Source organism: Lupinus angustifolius, chromosome LG17 (genome assembly GCF_001865875.1).
Source record: "Lupinus angustifolius cultivar Tanjil chromosome LG17, LupAngTanjil_v1.0, whole genome shotgun sequence".
Classification (NCBI taxonomy): domain Eukaryota; kingdom Viridiplantae; phylum Streptophyta; class Magnoliopsida; order Fabales; family Fabaceae; genus Lupinus; species Lupinus angustifolius.
This window is the reverse complement of record NC_032025.1, coordinates 12,539,800-12,562,175: the sequence shown is the minus strand read 5'-3', so window position 1 is coordinate 12,562,175 and position 22,376 is coordinate 12,539,800. Positions and strand designations below refer to the sequence as shown.

The 22,376-nt window shown below is 36.1% G+C and overlaps 1 protein-coding gene across 1 annotated transcript; it reads left to right on the top strand.

The window, feature by feature from the left end:
• On the top strand, positions 14,720-21,255 carry LOC109331590 (microtubule-associated protein 70-2-like). Its single transcript, XM_019566180.1, has 11 exons — positions 14,720-15,144; positions 15,236-15,321; positions 17,336-17,401; positions 17,489-17,659; positions 17,780-17,950; positions 18,046-18,201; positions 18,315-18,461; positions 18,617-18,688; positions 18,773-19,306; positions 19,410-19,603; positions 20,760-21,255. Exons 1-11 carry the CDS (start codon positions 14,919-14,921, stop codon positions 20,797-20,799), a joined length of 1,863 nt encoding a protein of 620 aa, XP_019421725.1. The 5' UTR covers positions 14,720-14,918; the 3' UTR covers positions 20,800-21,255.

Below are 22,376 nucleotides of genomic sequence, written 5' to 3'. Positions count from 1 at the left end.
TGGGCCTATGGATCCTGGAGAGTAACCCATCAGTGGGCCTATGGATCCCGGGGAGAACGTCGTTTCCAGTTCACTTGGAGTGGCATCCTCCACCAAACGTCGGCTAAAAGGTTCAGTTATGCCTTTGAGAGACTCGAAGGTCCAGAGATTGAGGTGGCCCAAATAATGTTGGGATGGGCCAATCGTGGCTCGACGTTATCTTGTCCGGTCCTGTGCAAAGGCGACCATGCCTGTGAACGTCGAGTCGATAGGTATTAAGTCATCTATCTGCAATTTATAAGTTTTTGGTTACGTACTCAACCTCTTCTCTATTTTGCAGATGCCATGGCCGACAATCTGGAGAAGAATCGATTGTTGAGCCATACCATCTGGCCATCAAGGTCGAGGAAATGAGCTCGGAAAAGCTCGCCCCTTGGATCCTTAAGTAAATTCGGGGGGAGCTCAACCCCTCTGAATGACCGAGTAGTAGATATTCCACCACCTCCTCCTCCTTCGACCGACAAGAGCGGGTTGGTCCAAGCGGCTCTAGCCATTCCTGCAGTACTAGTCACGAGATCAATCTAGTGATGGACGAGGTGATAACTGTCCTTGATGCATCGTCTGTCCGGGACATGATGTGCTGGCCCGGGTGACCTCCATCATGGTTGCATCAATCGCCAAGTACTTGGAAGGTGAGGACACAATAGCTAAGCGACTGGGGGTCGAGACCCTACAGGCTGTCCGAGATCACCATTCTGTGGAGCTATAGAAGGTGGAGGAGGCCCATGTTGCGGAAGTGAAAGGGTTGGAGGCCCAAATAATGGTGTTTATCCAAGAGTTGTCCAGCCTGACACACTAGTACGAGGAAGCCTACAGAGTTTTCCTAACTGCCCAAATGGACTTGGTCGACTCCTAGAATGAGATAGCTAGCTTGATGGCTCATTATGAGGAGGCGAAGGGCGAGATCCGTCAGCTTAATGATAAGATGAAGCTTTCGGATGAGCAGGGGCATGCGGCCCAACCAAGCTCAGGAGGAGATTGCCCGCTTGACTAAAGAGGTGGTTGCCTTCAGTTTGGAGAGGGACTTTGTTTCTAGCTTGACAACAGAGTTGACGTACCTCACATGGGACAATGCCTTTGCGTAGATAAGTATAAAGTACCTGGGTGAGGACTGGTCTTGGATACGCATCAATCCACATGTCCAACATGGGGAACTACTGTAGGTGGAGACGACTCTGTTGTGAAGCTGCCTGAGTGTCGTGTAATAGCTTGTAGGATTTCCTATATTTTTCTTGAAATTTCTTTGTTATCAATGAATTTTCCTATTCCATATTTGGGTTGCCTTCTTTTACTTTCTACATTGTGAGAACTTAATTATTGTCGGTAAGGTACTATTGACCTAAAATATCTTCATCAACAATTCTATTGCAATTAATTTCGTCATAAAACCAAAACTAGTCGGCCTTTATACTTCAAATAGCAAATTAAAAACCAAAGATATATTGGTCGAATATAACCCTTTTAATCATAGCTTGTCTTAGAAAACCGAGCGCTTTAGCTATTCGGAGTTAGTCCTGAGCTTAAAAAAGGAGGCTAACCCATCAATTGAGTAGAACTATCTTGGCTAGAGGTATTAATACCATAAGTAATTGAATCCTTAAAGAAAGTAGTCTTAGTCGAGTAGCCTAAGGAAGTTGAATGTAAACACCTCGAAGATAATAAAACAAGCTCGACTTGGAGAACTAATGATGTTGAAGTTGATCGGGGATATAAGTATTAGAAATAACTGTTTCGGAGTATAAGACGATGTTAATCTAGAAGGACTGGTGGTAGATAAAACGGAATTCGAAGGTAGTGATGTTTTCCATGTTAGATCTGAGTCCGGCCAAGTTGAGTAGCTTGAATGTGAATCTGACCAAGGGGATCAAAGCCCTCACCCTGGGTGACTTTTTGGGATGGCATGGTTCACTCTTTGGGATGAATTGTTGACCGTCGTCAAAGGGGGCATTGCATGTGCCTTTAAGGGTATTAATATTGAGTTGTCGACCAAGGGGGACATGGTCCATTCCTTGGGATGAGTTGTTGGCTGCCATTAAAGGGGGATATGATCCGCACCTTGAGGGGTATTAACATTGAGTTGTCGGCCAAAGAGGGCATGTCCACTCCTTGGGGTGAATTCTTGACCAACGTCAAAGGGGGACATGGTCCGCTCCTTGAGGTGTATTAATATGGAGTTGTCGACCAAAGGGGACAAGGTCCACTCCTCTGGATGAGTTATTGACCGTTGTCAATGGGGGACATGGTTCGCGCCTTGAAGGGTATTGATATAGAGTTGTCGACTAAATGGGTCTTGGTCCATTCCTTGGAATGAGTTTTTGACCACCGTCAAAGGAGGACATGGTTCGCGCCTTTAGGGGTATTAATATGGAGTTGGTCCCTACGACAAAACGTTAAATCAACAAAATCTCGTTCCCATATATTTGTTTTGTGTGTTATAGGGGTTGCCCGATCGCGAGTGGGTTGACATTACACTTGGAGGAATTAAAGAAAAACAACTTCAGAGATCCCGATGCTTGAGCTGACGCAAAAAGTGTGTCGTTGTTGTAGGCCTTTAATTTGGGCGGGCAAGGGGAGCTCGGGTGAAGGAGCTAGATGATCTGTTAGCCGCCGACATAGGTGCACAACCCGAGAGCTTCTCCTGTGTAGCCAGATTGTCCATTGCTACGTGTATACTCCCTTACTTCTTTTCGTTGCGGGTTGGCCTCCGGTTGCTGTCGAGAAACCGCGGAGGCTAATTTGATAATAGCTCTGAGCAGAATGCTGGCTTCCGCAGACGGTGCATACCCAAATGTTGGGAGAGAGAAATTTGATACACAAGTTTGGGGTAGAAACCACAACCTCAAGATGGTTTAGCATTGGTCGGTGCAAGATAGCACTGTATGCTAAGTGGTAGTTTATAACCAAGAACTTGGCCTGGATTGTTCTATAGAGGGGTGGATCAGCAACGGTCAACCATACATTTATGTAGCCTCGCGGCGTTATGCCTTGCCTGGTGAAACCGACCAACTGCCCATCATACAGTAGTAGGTCGTGGTTGCTGAGCTCCATTTTCTCAAATAAGTCTTGGAACATGATATCAACAGAACTCCCCTAGTCAACGAAGAGTTTGTCGACCTTCTTTTTATTCAATCTTGTGGTGATGACTGATGACCAGGGGATCATCATGTTCTCAGAAGACACCCTCATAACCATGATCGTCGAAGGAGATGATTGGAGTATGTCTATTGATTTGAGAACTCTTGCGCGTTATTAGCATAAATTCTTGTACATATCGATTTTTAGCCAACCTTGATGTGCCTCCCGCAACAAACCCTCCGGAGATGGTTGGAGCATGTCTATTGATTTGAGAACTCTTGCGTGTTATTAGCATAAATTCTCGTACATATCGATTTTTAGCCAACCTTGATGTGCCTCCCGCAACAAACCCTTCAGAGATGGTGTTAATGTCAATCGAGCTCTTATGCCTTGATTGTTCGACCGATATCTGTCGCTACATCCCCAACTTGGTGGTCGTCCCTATTGGTGCTTTGTAGGGGAGTGTTTCCTCGGAGGGCTTAGACGTCGTGCCAGAGGTGATCACCTTTGTTGTGCTACTCCCACAATAAAGTGAAGTAGGTGGCCGACCTGTATGAGGTCTTTAATTGTGTCTTGTAACTGGGTGCACTCGTCGGTCATGTGGCAAAATATGTTGTGATATTCACAATACTTGATTCGATCCTGCGACCCTACCTTGATGTTTGGATTAGGTTTAGGGAGCTGAACCAGGTGGATGACCATGACTTCTTGCAAAATTCTGGAGCGGTTGGCATTCAAAGTGGTGTAAGTCGCTTATTTGGGTTTGTGGGGTATCCTTGTGGGGTCATCTCTTGGATTGTAGTGGAATTTTGTTCGTTTAGTTTCTCGTGACGGGTTGTGTATATGGTGCTCGTCGAGTGATCGGATAGTGTGGGTTTCTTCTAAGTTGATAAATTGTTGGGCCTTGGATCGAAGGTCTTCTATAGTGAGATCAATATATTTGGCTACCTCTATTCTGAAAACGGCATCCTTGAGACCCGTGATTAACACATGGACGGCTACTTCCGGGCTTAATGTTCGGACCATCATGGCCTCAGCATTGAATCTGTCTAAGTATGCATAGATAGGTTCGTGCGAACCATACCGAATCCTGAACAAGGTGTAGGACGACCTTGGTTGCTCTTTGTTAGTTGTGAAGCGGATGTTCAATTGGCTGGCCAAGGTGGACCATTGATCGATGTTGTTGGGGGCCAATCGAGTGAACCCCTGGAAAGCAGTGGGCTTTAGAGATAATGGGAAGGCTCGACAATGATAGGACCTGTTGCACCATGGAAAATCATAAATGCCTCAAAAGCGTCGAGGTGGTCTTGAGGGTCGGAGGTGTCGTCATACTGGTCAATATTTGCTTGTCGGGCCAAGTGTTTTGACAAGGTGGAAGACATAATGCCGTTGGTGATGGGATGCTTAGCCCCGCCGATGTTGTGGTTTGTGAGGTGAGAGTTGTTTGTGGTTTTTGTTTGCATGGGTGGGTTGCAGATTAGGTGTGATTCACCATATGATTCAATAGTGCGTACTTGGATGACCGACCATGAGGGTCGGTAACTGGATTCCTTGTTGGATTGGCGGATTTCCACCAGGAGATCAGGTTGTTGTTGGATTATTTTCTCCTGCCTTTCCATGATCTGCAGGAGTTGCTGCATGGTTGGTGGAGGTTGTTCTAGGGCAGTATGGTGGTTGCGGCTGCCTTATTGGGATGGTTGCACTTGGGATGGTGGATTGATAGAGGGTGTATGATGGTTAGGGGGCATGTTGGTGGATGATGGTTCAATGTGGTTGGTAGGGTTTGCTTGATTTCTAGTGGTCACCATGGTTGTAAGTAAGCCATAGACAACATCAATGTTCTTTTATGGATCAACGGTTTGGTCGAGCTGAATGTTTGGGTATGAGATCTTGAGTATCTAGGTTGAAGCTCTTCAGGAATCTGGATGGACCCGACTTGGACCATGCATACTCGAATAGTTGGGAACCCAGATAACCGGGATGGAACAAGATTCAAGATCTCAAGAAAGCTAATAGATACCATGTTTTATCAATTACAAGGTATATGCCAAACTTGTGTTAGTTTGTAGTATTTTTGTTGCAATTGAAAATGCATCATCCATCTTTTTTTATTGGCAAAGAAATATATGAATATAAGATAAGAGATGCTCAATCCAACATAAAATAGTGACTAAAATAAAGATTCAAAAGGAAATTACAAAGAACCATCAATACATGACCAATGACTATTGTATCAAAGTGAAAAATCAAAACATTTTATAATTTTTTTTCACAAAACCATCTTCAAGATCTTATTTGAATCAAATCCTTAAGTTATATATAGCTCAAACTATTTCAATTGAACCTTTCATTATTCCTCTTAAGCCAAATGGACCACACCAATATAAATCAACATGACCCAAATTTTTCTTCTTTTTCTATCATCATTCTATTTTGTTACCTTTATATATCTTTGTTCATACTCCCCACTAAAAGATGTATGACCATACCAATGTCTTAGAAAAAGGTAAAATCACTCAAATAAAAGTTTACAATTCATATATTTTGATATTTTACTATAAACTAACACAAGAAGTTGTCTATAATTTTAAAATATTTTATTTCTGATAGCATTTCAATACTCAACATTGATGTTGAACTTCTACTCAAAAAGTATATCATTCTCAATTGTAGTTTTTCAATTCCTATTATATTATAGAACACAAGTATACGACTTCAATAACTTTAGTTGAGAGAAATTTCTTTCTACAAATACAACAGTAACACGATTGATCAACATGATTCCACATGCAATTGTAACACGAATATTCAACACAATTTAAAAAGTTGTAACATTGAAAAACATTAAATTATTTATCACTTTAGTAACCAAGAGAATTGGTTAGGTGGATATAGATTTACCCTATAAATTAAGATAAGTAGTTAAAAACAAGTTCCCCGTCCAGTTTTAGTCAAACTTTTTGAATGAAAGAGATTCCAAAGTCACAGAAATTTCTTTTTTTACTTGAGGGAAGTATTCAATCCAACAATTTACTCCATCCCATCAGAAAATATAAACTATTTTACGTTTTGTCCCCTACTTAGTAGCCCAAAAGTGAACTTCATTAAAAAAAAATTATAAAAATATAAACTAATATTTTATATTATTTTGTAAAGTTTGATTAGCTAAGAATATAAGAACATGAATATTTTTTGGGTACTACTAAAGGTATTCCCTTACCTTTTTGGGGAATGAACTAATCTCTTTCAGATTCGTGATTACTCTTCCTAACAAGTGTTGCTCTCAGGAATCGAATTCTCAACCTTGAGAATCCAGTGGGGTTTTACATCACTAGACCATGAATATTATGGGATATAGGGATATAGGGTATGTGTTCCATCCTATCCCTAATATTAATGCATGTTGATAGAAGTTTGTCTAAACATATTAAAGCATCCAAGTTTCATCACTCCCTGCTAATTTACACCTGTAGTGCACTCATACACCTATTAATATAAACAACAAGCTGCATGTTATTCACATGAGTGCTCACTACATTTCTTATCTTACACCCAAACACAATTATGCATGAAAATAATTTTCTATAATCATTAATATGTATTATTCTTTTTGTCATTAGTGAAAGTTAATATTTTTCAATAAGTTAACTACTTTTTAGTTGTGATAAATAAAACATACCTGGAATTGATTAAAGAGTTTACAACGCAATCCTGTTATATTTTTTTTTTATATTCAACAAGCTTAAAAGCTAAGACAAAATATATATGAAACCATGCTAGGGAAAATTTATCTCGTAAGCATCCTCACAAATGAGAGTGTGCAAACCAAAGGGTAGAGAATTGAAAAAATTACAAAAGAAAGAATGATGGTGGGCCCCATTTGCCAGGAAATCAGTGCATCTATTAGCCTCACAAAAGACATGCCACAAAGAAAAGTAAGAATGATATGTTATCCCAAATATATCTTAAACTATGTTCCGTATTAATAATATTGACATAAAATAGAAAAAATAGTAAATATTTAATTCTTTTATTTAATATGATGTATTTTTATTGATGCAATACATGATTTGGATATATTTATAAGATTTTTGTTCTCAAACATCAAGACCAATTAGGCACAGTCTTCTATTGTTAGGTTAAGAAAGTTTACTGTGTATTCTCTCTCACTGTTTAAACAATTGCAACGTGCATTAATGTGTATTATAGATCTACTCATTTATTCTAGAGAAAATGATGTATAAATTAACAGTATAATAAATTTTTATATTATGATTGTATTATCCACTATTTATATTTTATTATTAATTCTTAAATGAGAAATAATATAAATAATACAATGAGTGTATATAAATCTTTAATGCATGAATATTACCCATTTTTTATAAATATACATGTATTTTATTTCAGTATATGTGAAACTTTTGCATACAGTCCTATCAATAATTTATCATAGGGTGCAATTACTCACCATTAATTTCTACCACTTTCTCGGAAATTTGTGGATATTATAGTTTGACTATACTATCCTACGTATATTGTAGATTATGAAATATTTATGAAACTAGTGTAATTTATTTAGGAGTCGTGGATGACATTCACAAGTTTGGTGAAATCGTGGACACGGAATGCAACTCCTATTGGGAGTCGTGCCTTCCATGCATGAATTGTGTACGTCTTGTCACTCCATCATAGAACTTGTGAGTCTGATATACGAGTTTCATGCAAAAGTTGTGGATGTACAATACAAGATTCGTAGTCGTGCATGACACCTACGTCATCCCAACTCCATATATACCACCCTCCCCTTTACATCAAAACTCACCAAATGCAAAAGCAAAAAATAAAATTTAACTAACTTGATTTCTAATGTCATCAAAGAGTGATTTTTAATCTAAGAAAAGTGATTCATAATCTAAGAAGAGTCATTATATAAGGTAATTAAATTCATTGTTTTGTTCTTTTAACTATTATTTTTATTTGTTATTTATCGTTACTATATGTTTACTTATAGATGACTATTATTAGATACATTGTTAGCGATTTTAATGATGATGAGGACATTGAGCTATATGGTTATAATGATAATGATATTGAGATTGCAACTAGTGAACCAGTTAGCATAACATATTCTACTCCTTCATCTTTTTTCTTACTATTGATTCTCAGGCTGGCCAAGATTTTCCATATAAAAGTAATAAATTAAATAATTATATTGACAATGATCTGTTTGTTGGTGTGCAATTTGAATCAAAAGAAATAATAATAAATGCTGTAAAACAGTTTCATATTAGGAATTCTGTTCATTACATTGTTGCAAAGTCTAGGCCAGATAGATATATTGGAGAAAATAAATATTTTGGTGCTGGATGTGAATGAAGAATTCAGGTAACAATTAATGTGAAGCATGATATTTGGGAGATTAGAAAAATTAATGGAACACACACTTGTGTATCCACCAATATTTCCCAAGACCACATAAAATTGAATTCATCATTCATTGCAAACTATGTTACTCGGTGAGTATATGAAGATCCCGGTATACCAATTAAAGCACCAGTGAAAGAAGTAGTCACCCATTTTGGTTATACGTTGACGTATAAGAAGGCTTGGACTATTAAATAAATAACAATGTCCCAAATTTATGGTGAATGAGAGGGATCATACAAGGAGTTACCTTATTGGTTGAACATTGTCCATTATTATGCACTCGGTACAATTGTAAGATATGCAACATCTCGTCATGAAGACTGTAGTAGTTTAATTCTTGATATGGTCTTATGACTTTCAAGCCATGCATTGAAGGATTTGGATTTTGCAAACCAATCCTTCAAGTGGATGGGACACTCGTGACTGGAAAATATATTGGAACATTGCTAATAGCCAGTTCACAAGATGTTAATAGACGTATATTTCTAGTTGACTTTATAATTATGGAAGGAAAGACTAAAGACGAATTATGATGAGTTAAAAGGCTTAGGATACCATTAGTGTGAAGTTGTCCAGCAACCCAAGCCTCCAGCAACTAGAACATGGTCATTAAGTAAAAGTTTGTCCAAACATTAAAGTGTCGGTTACACTTTTAGGCTTAGTGTATGTCCCACGAGCCTATTTTTCGAACTAAGCATTATTTATGGGCAGATTTATTAAACAAACACTAAAATAAATAAAACTAAGTACTGGTCAAATATTGGTCCACACAATTATTACGGGACTAAAATTGTTCCATTCCAAACATGTTGGCTAGGTTTGACTCGGTCACGCTACGCCCAACGGCTGATGCGGCAAGTTAGGCACATGTGCCTCTGTCAGATTTCTGGGCCAGGTTAGATTGGTCTAGCACCTGGCTCAACAATTGGTGCGTCATGATACTGAACTCGACCAGGCATGCCTCGGTCAGGCTTGGTGTCTGATGCACCTAACCTTGTGCCACAGTCAGAATGGCCTCGGTTAGGCTTGGTGCTTGATGCACCTGGCCCCGTGCCAGGGTCAGATTTAGCGCCTTGGCCAGGCCTTTGGCCTGTCTTATGTGCATGGCCTGGTCCATCCTTGGCTCGGTCAGAACTATGCACCAAGATGTTGTTGAGCATCTTTACACCCCATTGGGCTAACTTTGGCTCACCATCATGGATCCATCCTATGAGTTGTCCAAGGGCATTTTGAGCCCTTTTTTGCTTGTGCCTTAGTCATAGGACCACTTATACCTTTAAGGCCATCATAATCAAGGTTAGGCTCTTTGGTTATTGCATCAATGACTTTGCTTTACTATATATTTCCCCTCTCATTTGGCCAAATTCACACAAATTGAATTCCCTACTCTCAATACACTACTCACTATCTGAATTTCCATATACACTAAACCCTAATTCCAAAAAAAGAAGGATCACATTGGTCTGAATCCCATTATCCCTTCCCTACTCACTCTCCAAAAAGATCACCTTTGAACCAACATATGGAATGGGAGAGAGGTTACTTTTCGGGCAAGGTACAACTTTTGGCAAAAGCTACCATCAGAACCGGTGTTACAAGTTATTTGAAACATCGCTTTTGGAAAAAAAAAATGGATATTGGAGCATCGGATATCAACAAACATCTCATAACCGGATTGATTGAGAGATAGAGGTCAGAGACTCACACTTTCTATTTACCTAATGGAGAGTGCACGATTATGCTTGGAGATGTCGCTTATCAGCTTAGACTACTGATTGATTGAGATGGTGTTACTGGAGTGACAAGTATGGATTGGGATCTTGTGTGTCTCAACTTATTGGGTGTTACTCCATCTTATAGACAAATTATGGAGCAAAGGGTTCAAATTAGTTGGTTTGACTCCACATTTCAAGAACTCGCAAAAGATGTCAATGATGTTGTAATTCAACAACAGGCAAGAGCATTCATTCTACGGATGGTCGACAGGTTCCTTATGCCAGATACATTGGGTTCATGAGTCCACTTGATGGATCTCCTATTATTGGAGGACTTATCACAAACATACCAATATAGTTGGGGCACCGCTGTTTTGGCATGTCTTTATTGGGGACTCTGTCGTGGAGCATTATTCGTCGTCAAATTAAAATTAGAGGATGCTTGTTACTACTATAGTCATGGGCATACGACCGCATTCCGATTCTTGCTCCAAGACTGCACAACAACATATTACAGTTATTTCCTTTGGTCAGAAGGGAAATATCTATTTTTAAACAAAATATAGAATTCTTTATTTTTTATATATGTTTTTATTTCAAAATATTTATTCGTATTAATTTACTAACTTAATCTAACTTTACATTTAGGTGGTCACACCATTTAATTACCACCAATATTCCTAGCCATGTAACCAACATCATATGGTCAATATTGGATCGCTTGTGCATTAATCAAGTAAATGCCAATTTATTTCTAATTTCTTTTTTTATTGTTACTAATTTATTTGTTAATATTACTACTTTATTTTTTATTATTACTAATTTACTTCTATCTATCAGTTTGTTTGGACCTCATATAGGAACATGAATTTTATGGGTCAAATAGCAGATATCGTCCTAACATGTGTGTCACTTATCTACTTTGAACTTGTTGAATGACATGCTACTGATCGAGCTATGAGGCAGTTTAGTAGCAACAACCAATCCCACAAGATTCAATCAACCTCGAGAAACAACACAAGATGAACTTATGTTGAAAAACGACTACAACTAGCCATAGAAGCATAATCGATGAATTCAAATATGAAATAACCGGGAAAACTATGTGGTCAATGGTTTTCCTGATGTACAACCTTTGTATCACTATTCACAGTATATGCAGTGGTACTTACAAATGACCAGAAAATACATCTATTCAGACAGAAAATATTCAGCTGGATCTTTAATATTTTTTTATTAAAAAAGTACATAGGTGTCTCTTTAAATTTATATTAATTATACATAATATGATCCAAAAATTTGTCCAGTATAATTTTATTAGAACAATTCAAGATCAATGTGTTCCTTCAAATGTTTTTCCAAATCACATGTGAACCATAAATTACGTCTACTTACACTACAATGAGATGATGGACGCCTTCACTCAATTACTTCCAACTTCATTCTCCATTAATAATTATCAAGCTCCTCCAACTCAACATTTTGATATGTCTACTGCACCTTAGTTCGCGTAAAAATATGAGAGTCAAACTCAAACTGATACTCATCCCAAGGCATATACTCAGTCACCTGCTTCTCAACAACAATAATAACAACAACAACAACATCCCTTTGGGTTTGAAGTTTTGGAGTAAAGGGCGACTATTCATTTACTCAATTCGCATCTTCATCACGTTTTCAAGGAAAACTACCATCAATGTTTGTCACTATTTCAACTAAACTATTGTCGACATTTAACTCTCAACAATATTATTTTCCTACAATGCCTTCACAAGTTGAACAAACCAACTTTTATGGTACACAACAAGCTGATGATGATGACGAAGATGATGACAAGAAATGTGAAGAGGAGCCATAATTGGTTAGAGGTGGTATTGGACAAAAAAACAACAACAATAATTAATAGTTCAACCACCCTAAAGGGGAACTCACATTCATGAATTACATCATCTCATAGACGTCATTAGGAAATGGAAAGCATGACTTCCCTCAAGATTCGCATTCCTGATCTATGACTTCTCTCAAATTGTGGGTGACATACACGATTTCCATTAAAGTTACATTAATCTTGTATTTTCCATTAAAATTATACTAATTCTGTATCATCCACCATTTATATTTTATTATTGATTCTTAAATAAAAAGTAATACAAATAAATAGTAGATAATACAATAACTGTGTATAAATCTTTAGTGTATAAATATTACACACTTTGTTTTTATAAATATACATATATTTTATTTCAATATATGTGAAACTTTTGCATATAGTCCAATCAGTAATTTATTATACGGTGCAATTACTCACCCTTATTTTCTACCCACTTTTCCTCATTAAATAATGATTTATAAAATAAAAGGTAAATTTATCACATATGAGAGTCAAACTCAAACTGATACTCATCCCAAGGCATATACTCAGTCACCTGCTTCTCAACAACAATAATAACAACAACAACAACATCCCGAAAAACTTTGCATATAAAACATTACAATGTAACATACTTTTTGTGTGTGCCTTATTACAATTATTTCTCAATACAATCACTTATTTTTTCCTTAAAAAGTCGCTTCAGATTTGTATTGACACCATCCTCTCAATAATTAAGATCTTGAAATAGTTTATAGGTATAATAAGAAATTATGAATTCGCTTTTAGTTTTTGATAGGCTAGATGATTCATTGGGAGTACTCATATCAAGCTTCTAATTATCATGACGTGTAACTTTTTTTTGGGTACATCATGATGTGTAACTTTTTGAATAAACTATTTATTTTTCTTTTGACTATATATAAATAATTTAATTCTTCTATGATTCCTAATGTGATATAATATTATTTACATGTGATAGATTTATTATAAATTTGTGAATAAGAAAGCACCACTTAACCCTAGAATACTAATAGTTTTGTATTAGCATAGATTCGCCAAATACCCTTGCGTGTCGGTGTCCGACACGTATCCGACACGGATACGCTTAGATTTGCGAAGGATACGTGTCCATAGAGTATCCAAAAATAAAAAAATAAAAAATAAATATCAAGACACGTATCAGATTCGTTTTCAATAAAATATAGGATATATAGATTCGTTTTCAATAAAATATAAGATATATAGATTTGTTTTTATGATGAGATAGATTTGTTTTCAATAAACACTCACTTTCACATCATACCAACTTACCATCATACCACATTGACCCTTGAATAGCTGGTATTTTCCGATCCATAACGTCGCCAGCAGGTGCTTAGTGTTACTGCCTCTACCGTCATAGGGTATGTTGTGAAGAGCAAACAGAAAAAATGGGATACTAAGATGTGGGACATTGTTAGAGATGCGTGGGAAGACTTTGATAGTGCTGGAACTCTTCAAGTGGCCACACTATCTCTAGATGAACCAGAAATAGAAGTTGTCCTCTTTATAGATGATAGTCACGGAGGAGATGAAATTGATACTATTTCTGTTTCTAGGACTAGACAATAAACAATTTTATGAATTATTCTACTATATTTTCTAGTTTTGATACTTTAAATTTTGGAGGACAATGATTTTCAATTTCCATTATATTTTTTACTTTGAATATTTTGATTTATACTTATAATTTTATCATATTTTATGTATTTTTTATTAATTTATACACGTATCCCTGAATGTATCGTATCCTACATTTTAGAAAAATGCGTGTCGAGTATCGAATACGTATCGTATTCAATGCACGTATCCGTATCTGTGCTTCATAGGTTTTGTATCCATATAAAAATTACATTTTTAAGAATTAAACAACTCTCAAGTTTCATAATATAATAATATTTGAGAAACTAAATTAATATTTATAAGGAAAGCATAAATAAATTGGGTAAGATTTATTCTTTCCTAATTCCAAATATTGATTAAGCTGATTTTTAATATTAAATTTTGATCTTAAATTTTATGATTTATCCAATCTTAAAATTTGAAGGGACTATCTTTTAACTCTAATCTAATGGTACAATGGTTAAATTTAATGTATTTCATTCTTTTTAAATATGAGCTATTTGACCTATAGATAATCTAATTGAATTGAACTAGATAAAAACTTATCCCTTATTCATTCATAAATATTATCTCGAGTCAATTTTTGAACTCAAATTAATCATAGTAATCAATCATATGTAATCAACAATATATTAATTTAGTGGTGTGAGACCTTATTAAATCTTTAAAATGATAAAAAGTTAATGATTTAATTTCTAGAAATGATTCTTAAGAATAGAGGCAACTATAAAACTATAAATGATAGATACTTGATAATACAAAAAATCAATCATATATAAATACAATTAAGAAACGGTGAAAGCCACCCGATACAATGCTGATCCCCTATTTCAAAATTAAACTAAGTATTGAAAGAGATATTTTTAGTGTAATCAACACACTCACACTCTAAACCAAAAAACACACAAAAGAAAACCCAGATTTCAATCTTAGTGTAATAGTTAAGTGAAAATCAAAACAAAAAACAAGCAAAGAAAGGAAGCATCTATTCTCATTCTCTTTTTACTTCCCTTATTACTTTCTCTCTCTAAACAAAGAAAGCACAATTTCACATTTGAAATCTAGTGCTGTTGAGCATTTGAATGTGAAAGAGAGTGTAGGGTTTCGGCACACTCAGATCGGCGATGGCAGAATTTACCGGCGAAGGTGGAGCTCTCTCGACGGGAGAGGTGGTGGTGACGCCGGTTTCGCTCACGGTGTCAGGTTCGTTCAGGGAAGGTAGAGGCTCTTCGTCGCGGAGGCGTGGCTCGATGAGGCCGCCGAGCATGGACGCCGACGAGTTCATGAACTTGTTGCACGGCTCGGATCCGGTGAAGGTTGAGCTTAATCGACTTGAGAATGAAGTTCGAGGTGTGAAAATGTGGTTCGATCCGAAAGAGTTTTTTGAGTTTAAATTTTTTCGCTTCGTGTTTGTTAATTTTGTTTCTATTCTTGTGTGCAGATAAGGATAGAGAATTATCAGATGCACAAGCTGAGATCAAAGCTTTGAGACTCTCTGAACGACTTAGAGAAAAGGCTGTTGAAGAGGTCAATCTAATTTCTTATTTATTTGTTATTTAGTTTTCAAATTGTCCTAAGTTATGCGTTTTATCACATTAATTACATTAATACTTAGTGATTTAAATGTTAGCTAAAAATTACACGAGGTTTTCTTTTATTTGATTGCATGATCAAATGACTGGCCTAATTGAAAATTTTGTGTTCAGTTACTATGTTTGAGCTTAGCATTTGGTAGAAGTGTTAGAATGAGACAAAGTAAAATATGAGTATATTTTGTCTTAGTTTGGTGTATTTCATAAATAGAAGAATTGATTCCATTTTGGACAAAATAGAACATGAGTTATATTATGTGTTAATTTGGTGTATTTTATAAATAGAAGAGTTAAGTTCATTTTGGACAAAATAGTTTTCTTTGCCTCTTTGTGGTGTTATGCCCACGGCCTTTGTTTTGATTTGAAAATAGATTGGCATGCTGTGTTGCATACTTTTGGTTCTTAGTTTTTTTGGAGTATTTCTTTGTATTTTCGGCTTATTTTTTCTTTAGTTCTCGAGTGTTTCTTATCTTCCTTCTATTGTTCTTTTTTCTCTATATATTTTACTTTTATCCCAAAAATAGATAGAAGAAAACATTATATGATATTAAAAAAGTGGAGCATTTTTGTTCCAAAAAATAGGTGAAGCCAAAGAGAACATAACAAAATATCTGGTTCCATCCTATCTGATCCGGGCTGTATGCCAAACATTGTGTTGATGTTACAGCAGAAAAATGGATTGAGTCCTTTCCGTTTATTTGTCCAAGTGCATGCGGAAATGCATTCAATGTTGGAGAAGCTCCTTTTGGCATTTGCAATACTACCACCTATCAGTTTTCACTTTTGGTCATGTGTAGCTATTTCTTTACCAATTTTTGACTTCTGAAAGACCGTCTTAATTAAATTTGGCATTCTATCTCTGATGTCCTATACATTTTTTGTGTCTGAACTTGACCATACAGGAAATGTCATTACTTGATACCTAGTATTACTATTATTTTTATTACTTTATTAAAGCCATTTTATGTCAAAGCTTCGGATGTTGCAATCCTTCCAATGTTTTCCATCCTTAAGAACTGCACCTATGTTTTGTTCCTTATTTTATTAGTCTCTCCATTTTTCTTATCAGTGAAGCGTTGATTATTTTTCATACTCCACCCTTAGTGCTGATAAGTGAGAAAGAATAACAATAGAGTGATAATAACATTGACTATTTCAATACAGGGTAAATTAGTCAAATGTAGTTAGTTTTGCTTATAATCAAGGTTTTTTTATAACTTTTTAATTGTTTTGCAACCACCTTAAATGAAAGACAAATGGAAATTGAGGCAGCACTTATTCAATGAGAAATTTGATCTTTTTAATTTTTACATGACACTATTCATTCACTCTTAAAGAGGGTGAACCTTGATGCAATTGTAAGGTTGTTGCTTAGTGACCAAGAGGTCACAGGTTCAAATCCTGGAAATAGCCTCTCCACTTGTGGGGGAAGACTGCATACATCCATCTTCCCCAGACTGCACTAACTAAGATCCTCGTGCACCGGGCTGCCTTTTCTCTCTCACTAGACATTGACTCTTTTTTCTAGATTTGTATTTACGTTCACTCTTGATTGCAGAGTTTTTATGTGGTGTATTAATAGTTATGCAACAATTGTATTTTTCACTACTGCATTGCTAGATTCCTTAATTTGTTTTGTTTTATTTCTATCAGTTCTTAAGAATACCTAATACTTGTCCACCTGTGCTCTTCTGTTTTCTTGATGATAATTCATTTTCTCTAAAAACAGTACTCATGTTTTGGCTGCTACTGGTGATGTCATACTTGGTTTTGTACTTCGCCTATGTTGTGATTTGGTTAATCGAGCATAAAGATCATTTTCCTTTGCCATGCTTTGACTTATTCATATTTCTGCTGCTGGTTTTACTTTCTTCTTCTTCATAATGTTTCATGCTTTACACACCTGCTGGAATTGTAACTTACTTTCCTGCTTTTTGTGTGTATTATAGCTGACTGAAGAATTGTCAAAGGTTGAAGGGAAGCTAAAATTAACAGAATCTTTTCTAGAAAGCAAAGTAATTCTTGGAGCCTCTTTCAACTTCAGTAATGAGTCATTTTCCTAAGTTACATGACATGTTTACTGAGTTGAATATTTCTGGCAGAATCTTGAAATAAAGAAAATAAACGATGAAAAGAAAGCATCAATGGCAGCTCAGTTTGCTGCTGAAGCCACTCTTCGAAGGGTCCATGCTGCTCAGAAGGACGATGACATGCCTCCTATAGAAGCAATTCTTGCCCCTTTAGAGGCTGAACTCAAGCTTGCTCGGCAGGAGGTATTACTTTTGTTCTTGGACTTCATATTATAATCCCTTTGAGAAAGAATTGATGGAACGGCTGAAGCTGGTTTAGCATGAATGGTTTTGACTTTATTTCGTTCTATTTGTTCCTTGCAGATGGCAAAGCTTCAAGATGATAACAAAGCTTTAGATCGTCTTACCAAATCTAAAGAAGCTGCACTACTTGAAGCTGAAAGGACTGTTCAGGTTGCCTTGGCTAAGGCCTCCATGGTGGATGATCTCCAAAATAAAAATCAAGAACTAAGTAAACAGATTGAGATTTGCCAGGTATTTTGCAATCTTGTATGGTGTTTCTCTTTCCCAGTACAACAGAAAAATAAATAATATCTTCTTAATTCTGGTTTCGTCATCACTTTTATCAGGAAGAAAATAAAATTTTGGACAAAATGCATAGGCAGAAGGTGGCAGAGGTTGAGAAGCTCACCCAAACTGTAAGGGAGCTAGAAGAGGCTGTCCTTGCAGGTGGTGCAGCTGCGAATGCTGTGAGAGATTATCAGCGGAAAGTTCAAGAAATGAATGTAATGTGTTAAAGTCTTTAGCAAGTTCAGTCTCCCAGTTCCTTTATTCTTGGATATATTGCCTCTATTTAAGAGCACATTTATTTTTACATGTTATATTTGATATTCTTTAGGAAGAAAGAAAAACTCTTGACAGGGAGTTGGCCCGTGCCAAGGTAACAGCAAACAGAGTAGCTGTTGTGGTTGCAAATGAATGGAAAGATGCTAATGATAAAGTGATGCCTGTCAAACAATGGCTTGAAGAACGCCGATTTTTGCAGGTAAATATTCTCTTTTTCCTATGAATTTAGTGGTTGAGTTGAGCTCCTTTTACTCGCCCTTAGCTTGCTTTGATTTCCTTTTTGATATAAATTTTCCTTGCATTTGGTTTCAGTGTAATACAGTTTTCACTTATTATTGAACTGAATTCTTATAGGGAGAGATGCAGCAGCTCCGTGACAAGCTTGCTATAGTTGAGCGTGCTGCAAAGTCTGAGGCACAGTTGAAAGTAATAAACTGGTTTTATAGCTTATCTATTAATTAGGAGATTAGTCTTCCATTATTCAAAAATAATTTTTTCTTAAATTTTCAGGAAAAATATCATTTACGACTTAAAGTGCTAGAGGACAGTTTGAGAGGAAATTTGAACAGTTATAATCGTGGAACCTCAGAGGGAAGAAGTATCAGCAATGACTCTTCTCGCCGTCAATCCCTAGGCGGAGCTGATAACTTATCAAAACTAACTTTTAATGGGTTTTTGCCTAAGAGAACACCATCCTCTCAACTGAGGTCATCTCTATCCTCTAGCACAATTTTGAAACATGCTAAAGGAACATCTAAATCTTTTGATGGTGGCACAAGGTCATTTGAAAGGAGTAAAAGTCTGCTGAATGGAACAGCTTCAAGTTACTCTTTCAACCAATCAATCGAAGAATCCAAAAACAGAGAGGCAAATGATGATTGGAAAGGAAATTCAGATGATAAGCCAAATGACTTCCCAACGGTGGATACAGAGGATAGTGTTCCAGGTGTTTTGTATGACCTGCTGCAGAAAGAGGTCGTGGCCTTGAGGAAAGCTGGCCATGAGAAAGATCAAAGCCTAAAAGATAAAGATGATGCCATTGAAGTAAGTGTTCACTTTTTTAATTGATTTTGGATATTGATCTTTTATTTCTAATTTATAAAATTCTGATCCTAGATAATTGTTTCCAATGGTCCTTATCCATTAGATGTTAGCAAAGAAGGTAGATACATTGACCAAAGCCATGGAAGTTGAAGCAAAGAAGATGAGAAGGGAAGTAGCTGCCATGGAGAAGGAGGTAGCTGCTATGCGTGTAGAGAAAGAACAAGATAACAGAGCAAAGCGGTTCAGCAATGTAAAGGCCCCTGTAAACAGTGCTCAGCATCAGCTAATTTCTGGAAGGTACTTATGTAAATATTTTTATGGGCTTCCTTACCATAATATATAGTTATTGGCTTAGTGCTCATCATACTTGCTTTTTTCTGATTGTTTGAGGTGGAAATTTTGGTTATCTTAATTCTTATGGATTAACTGTGTTTCTTGTTTCACTGTTACTTTCAAGAGATATTTTGTAAGGGTTTTCTGTCGAACTGTCATGGATATAAACTATTTCATTTTCCTGGTTCTTAGGCTCCAGGATGTGCTTTGGTTTCTGGTTTTTGACTTTTTGTCCATAGTATATCTCACCATTAGTCTACTACCTAATATGCAATTTATTTCTTTATTTTTTTAACTTTGGTGCGGTGCAACGGTAAGGTTACATCTTAATGACCAAGAGGGCATGGGTTTAAATTCTTGAAACAACCTCTCCTCTTGCGTGTATAAGGCCGACTACATCTATCCTCCCCATACCCCACTAGGTGGGAACCTCGTGCATTGGACCACCCTTTATTTTTTAACCTCGGCCTCTTATTTTGGTACCTAGCGCCAAAGCCTAATGATTGCTTATAAAATTATGTAATTAAAATTTTTACACATCAACCAAAAATGTAAAAATTCAAGTTTGATTTGTTCCATAATTGAACATTACACATATCAATCAATACGTTAAAAAATTAAGTTCAAAATTATTCTTTCATAATTAAATCGTACATGTTTGATCATTTCAGATTGTCATGTTATAAGATATATTGTTGTTGTTATGTGTCTTTCACCATACCTTATCTCTGAACCATTCACCAATACTTATTGACAATATGTTGATCAATCTACATGAATGCAAGTATTTATGTTAGTATTGTGTATATTATTGTGCAGTCTTTGATTATGACGAATGAGTTTTCAACAATATTTAGTTTAACCTAAGATATACCTTTAAAAGTTTGTTTCTGTTGATTATTTATTGACTACTTAATTTTGAACCCATTTCAAATTTATGAAACAAGACTACAAAGGATTGCAATTCCGAAGTCTTTGTTAATTGGAGTTTTCCATGAATGAATAAATACTCAAAACTGAACTGTAATATAGTAGTTTTTGCTTTCTTTCCTCTGTCCTTTTCTTTATCTTTCTGATTGCCCCCTCATAAAATTGATGGCTGAGTCTTTTGCTTTTGCAGAAGCGTAACACGAGGAGGATTAACTCGCAGCACCCAATAAGTCTATTACATTGGAACTCGGGACTAAACTAGTATAGGCATCATTCTTCTGCCCTTCTTTGCTTTTTATCATCTTTTTCAGATTGATTATAAGATTGTAACTGCCATGCTGAGGATCAGTGTCAATGATATGTGCCGTGGACCGGGGAGATAAGAAGAATTTAGGAATCGGTATGCATCTGACTTAGACTGTTATATCCCCTGCTTAGAGAGTTCAGATAAGAAGGCATGGAATGGAAACAGTTAACTTGGACTAACTTTCAGCTTTATCTTTGAATGATTGTGTGATTGTATAGGCAGCTTTTCCCCTCATTTTCTATAACTTATGCGGTTGATATTTGTAATTCTCAGATAGTGTGAGTGTGTTGGTTCAGATTTGTTAATATCTCTGTAATCAGATCGATATATAAGCTTATCTGGTTGTGTTTAACGTTCATAGTTTAAAGTTGATCATAAATATATGTTTGAGTGACTTCCATGAATTGGAAATACCTGAAATAATTTTCAAAGAAGTTTTAAAAATGGATACTTTTTTATTGAAATAAAAGCTTTTGGGTGATTCTATTTGCCTTCACATTTCTTAGTTTTACACCTGTACTATTTACGGAAGAGCCATCTGATAGTGTTTTTCTTAGTTTCAGATAGGTGCAAAATGCAAAAGTGTTGGTGCATATAAATTCACTGCAAGTATTGTCAAATTTTAGAATTTCTATATGCTTAATAATTTATAAGTATAGTTCCTCATTCACTTTACAATCTTTCAAATATTCAAAGCTTATAAATCGATCTACTGTTCCTCAAGAATATCTGAATATCATTCTACTGTTCCTCGAGAATATGAAGATCAAACTCAACAACTTGTACAAGAAAAACCCTTACAGGAAGCACCAAGATAAGGAATTGAGTGATTGCATGGTTGAGGAAATTCAATCCATGAGGGACAATGACGTTTGGGAAGGAGACCTCGTTCCATTGCCTGAAGATAAGGAATTGATTGGTTGAATGAATATTAAAAACCAAAAAGAGCTTGCAAGGTAATGTCGAGAGGTATAAGACTTGCCTTGTCAAGAAAGGATTCTTCTGAAGAGAAGGTGTTAACTACAAATATAGTTTTTTTCTAATTTCTAGGAAAAATCTTTTCAAACTGATCATGATATTAGTGGTACATTTTGATCTTCAATTAAAATATCTTTCTGGAGACATTTGGGAAACTACCTATATACTGCAATCAAAAGGGTTAGATGCCAAGGAGGATAACTAATTGGTTTACAAACTTAAGAAATCTATCTATGGGTTCAAGCAGGCATATTGTCAATGGTACTTTGAGTACTTTAAGTTTCATTAGGTGGTTATCTTGTTTGGTTTCGAGGCGAATCATGTTAAGACTGTGTTTCATAAATTTAATTAGAGTAGATTCATACCTTTTTTATCTTGTACGTGGATGATATTTTGTTGGCGAGCAGTGATATAGAACTTATAAAGAGGGTCAGATGTTTGAGAGTGAATGATTGAATTTCCAAAGAATTTTGGACATGTGAACTTAGTATGAAATGTTATGTTATTTATAGATCACCACAA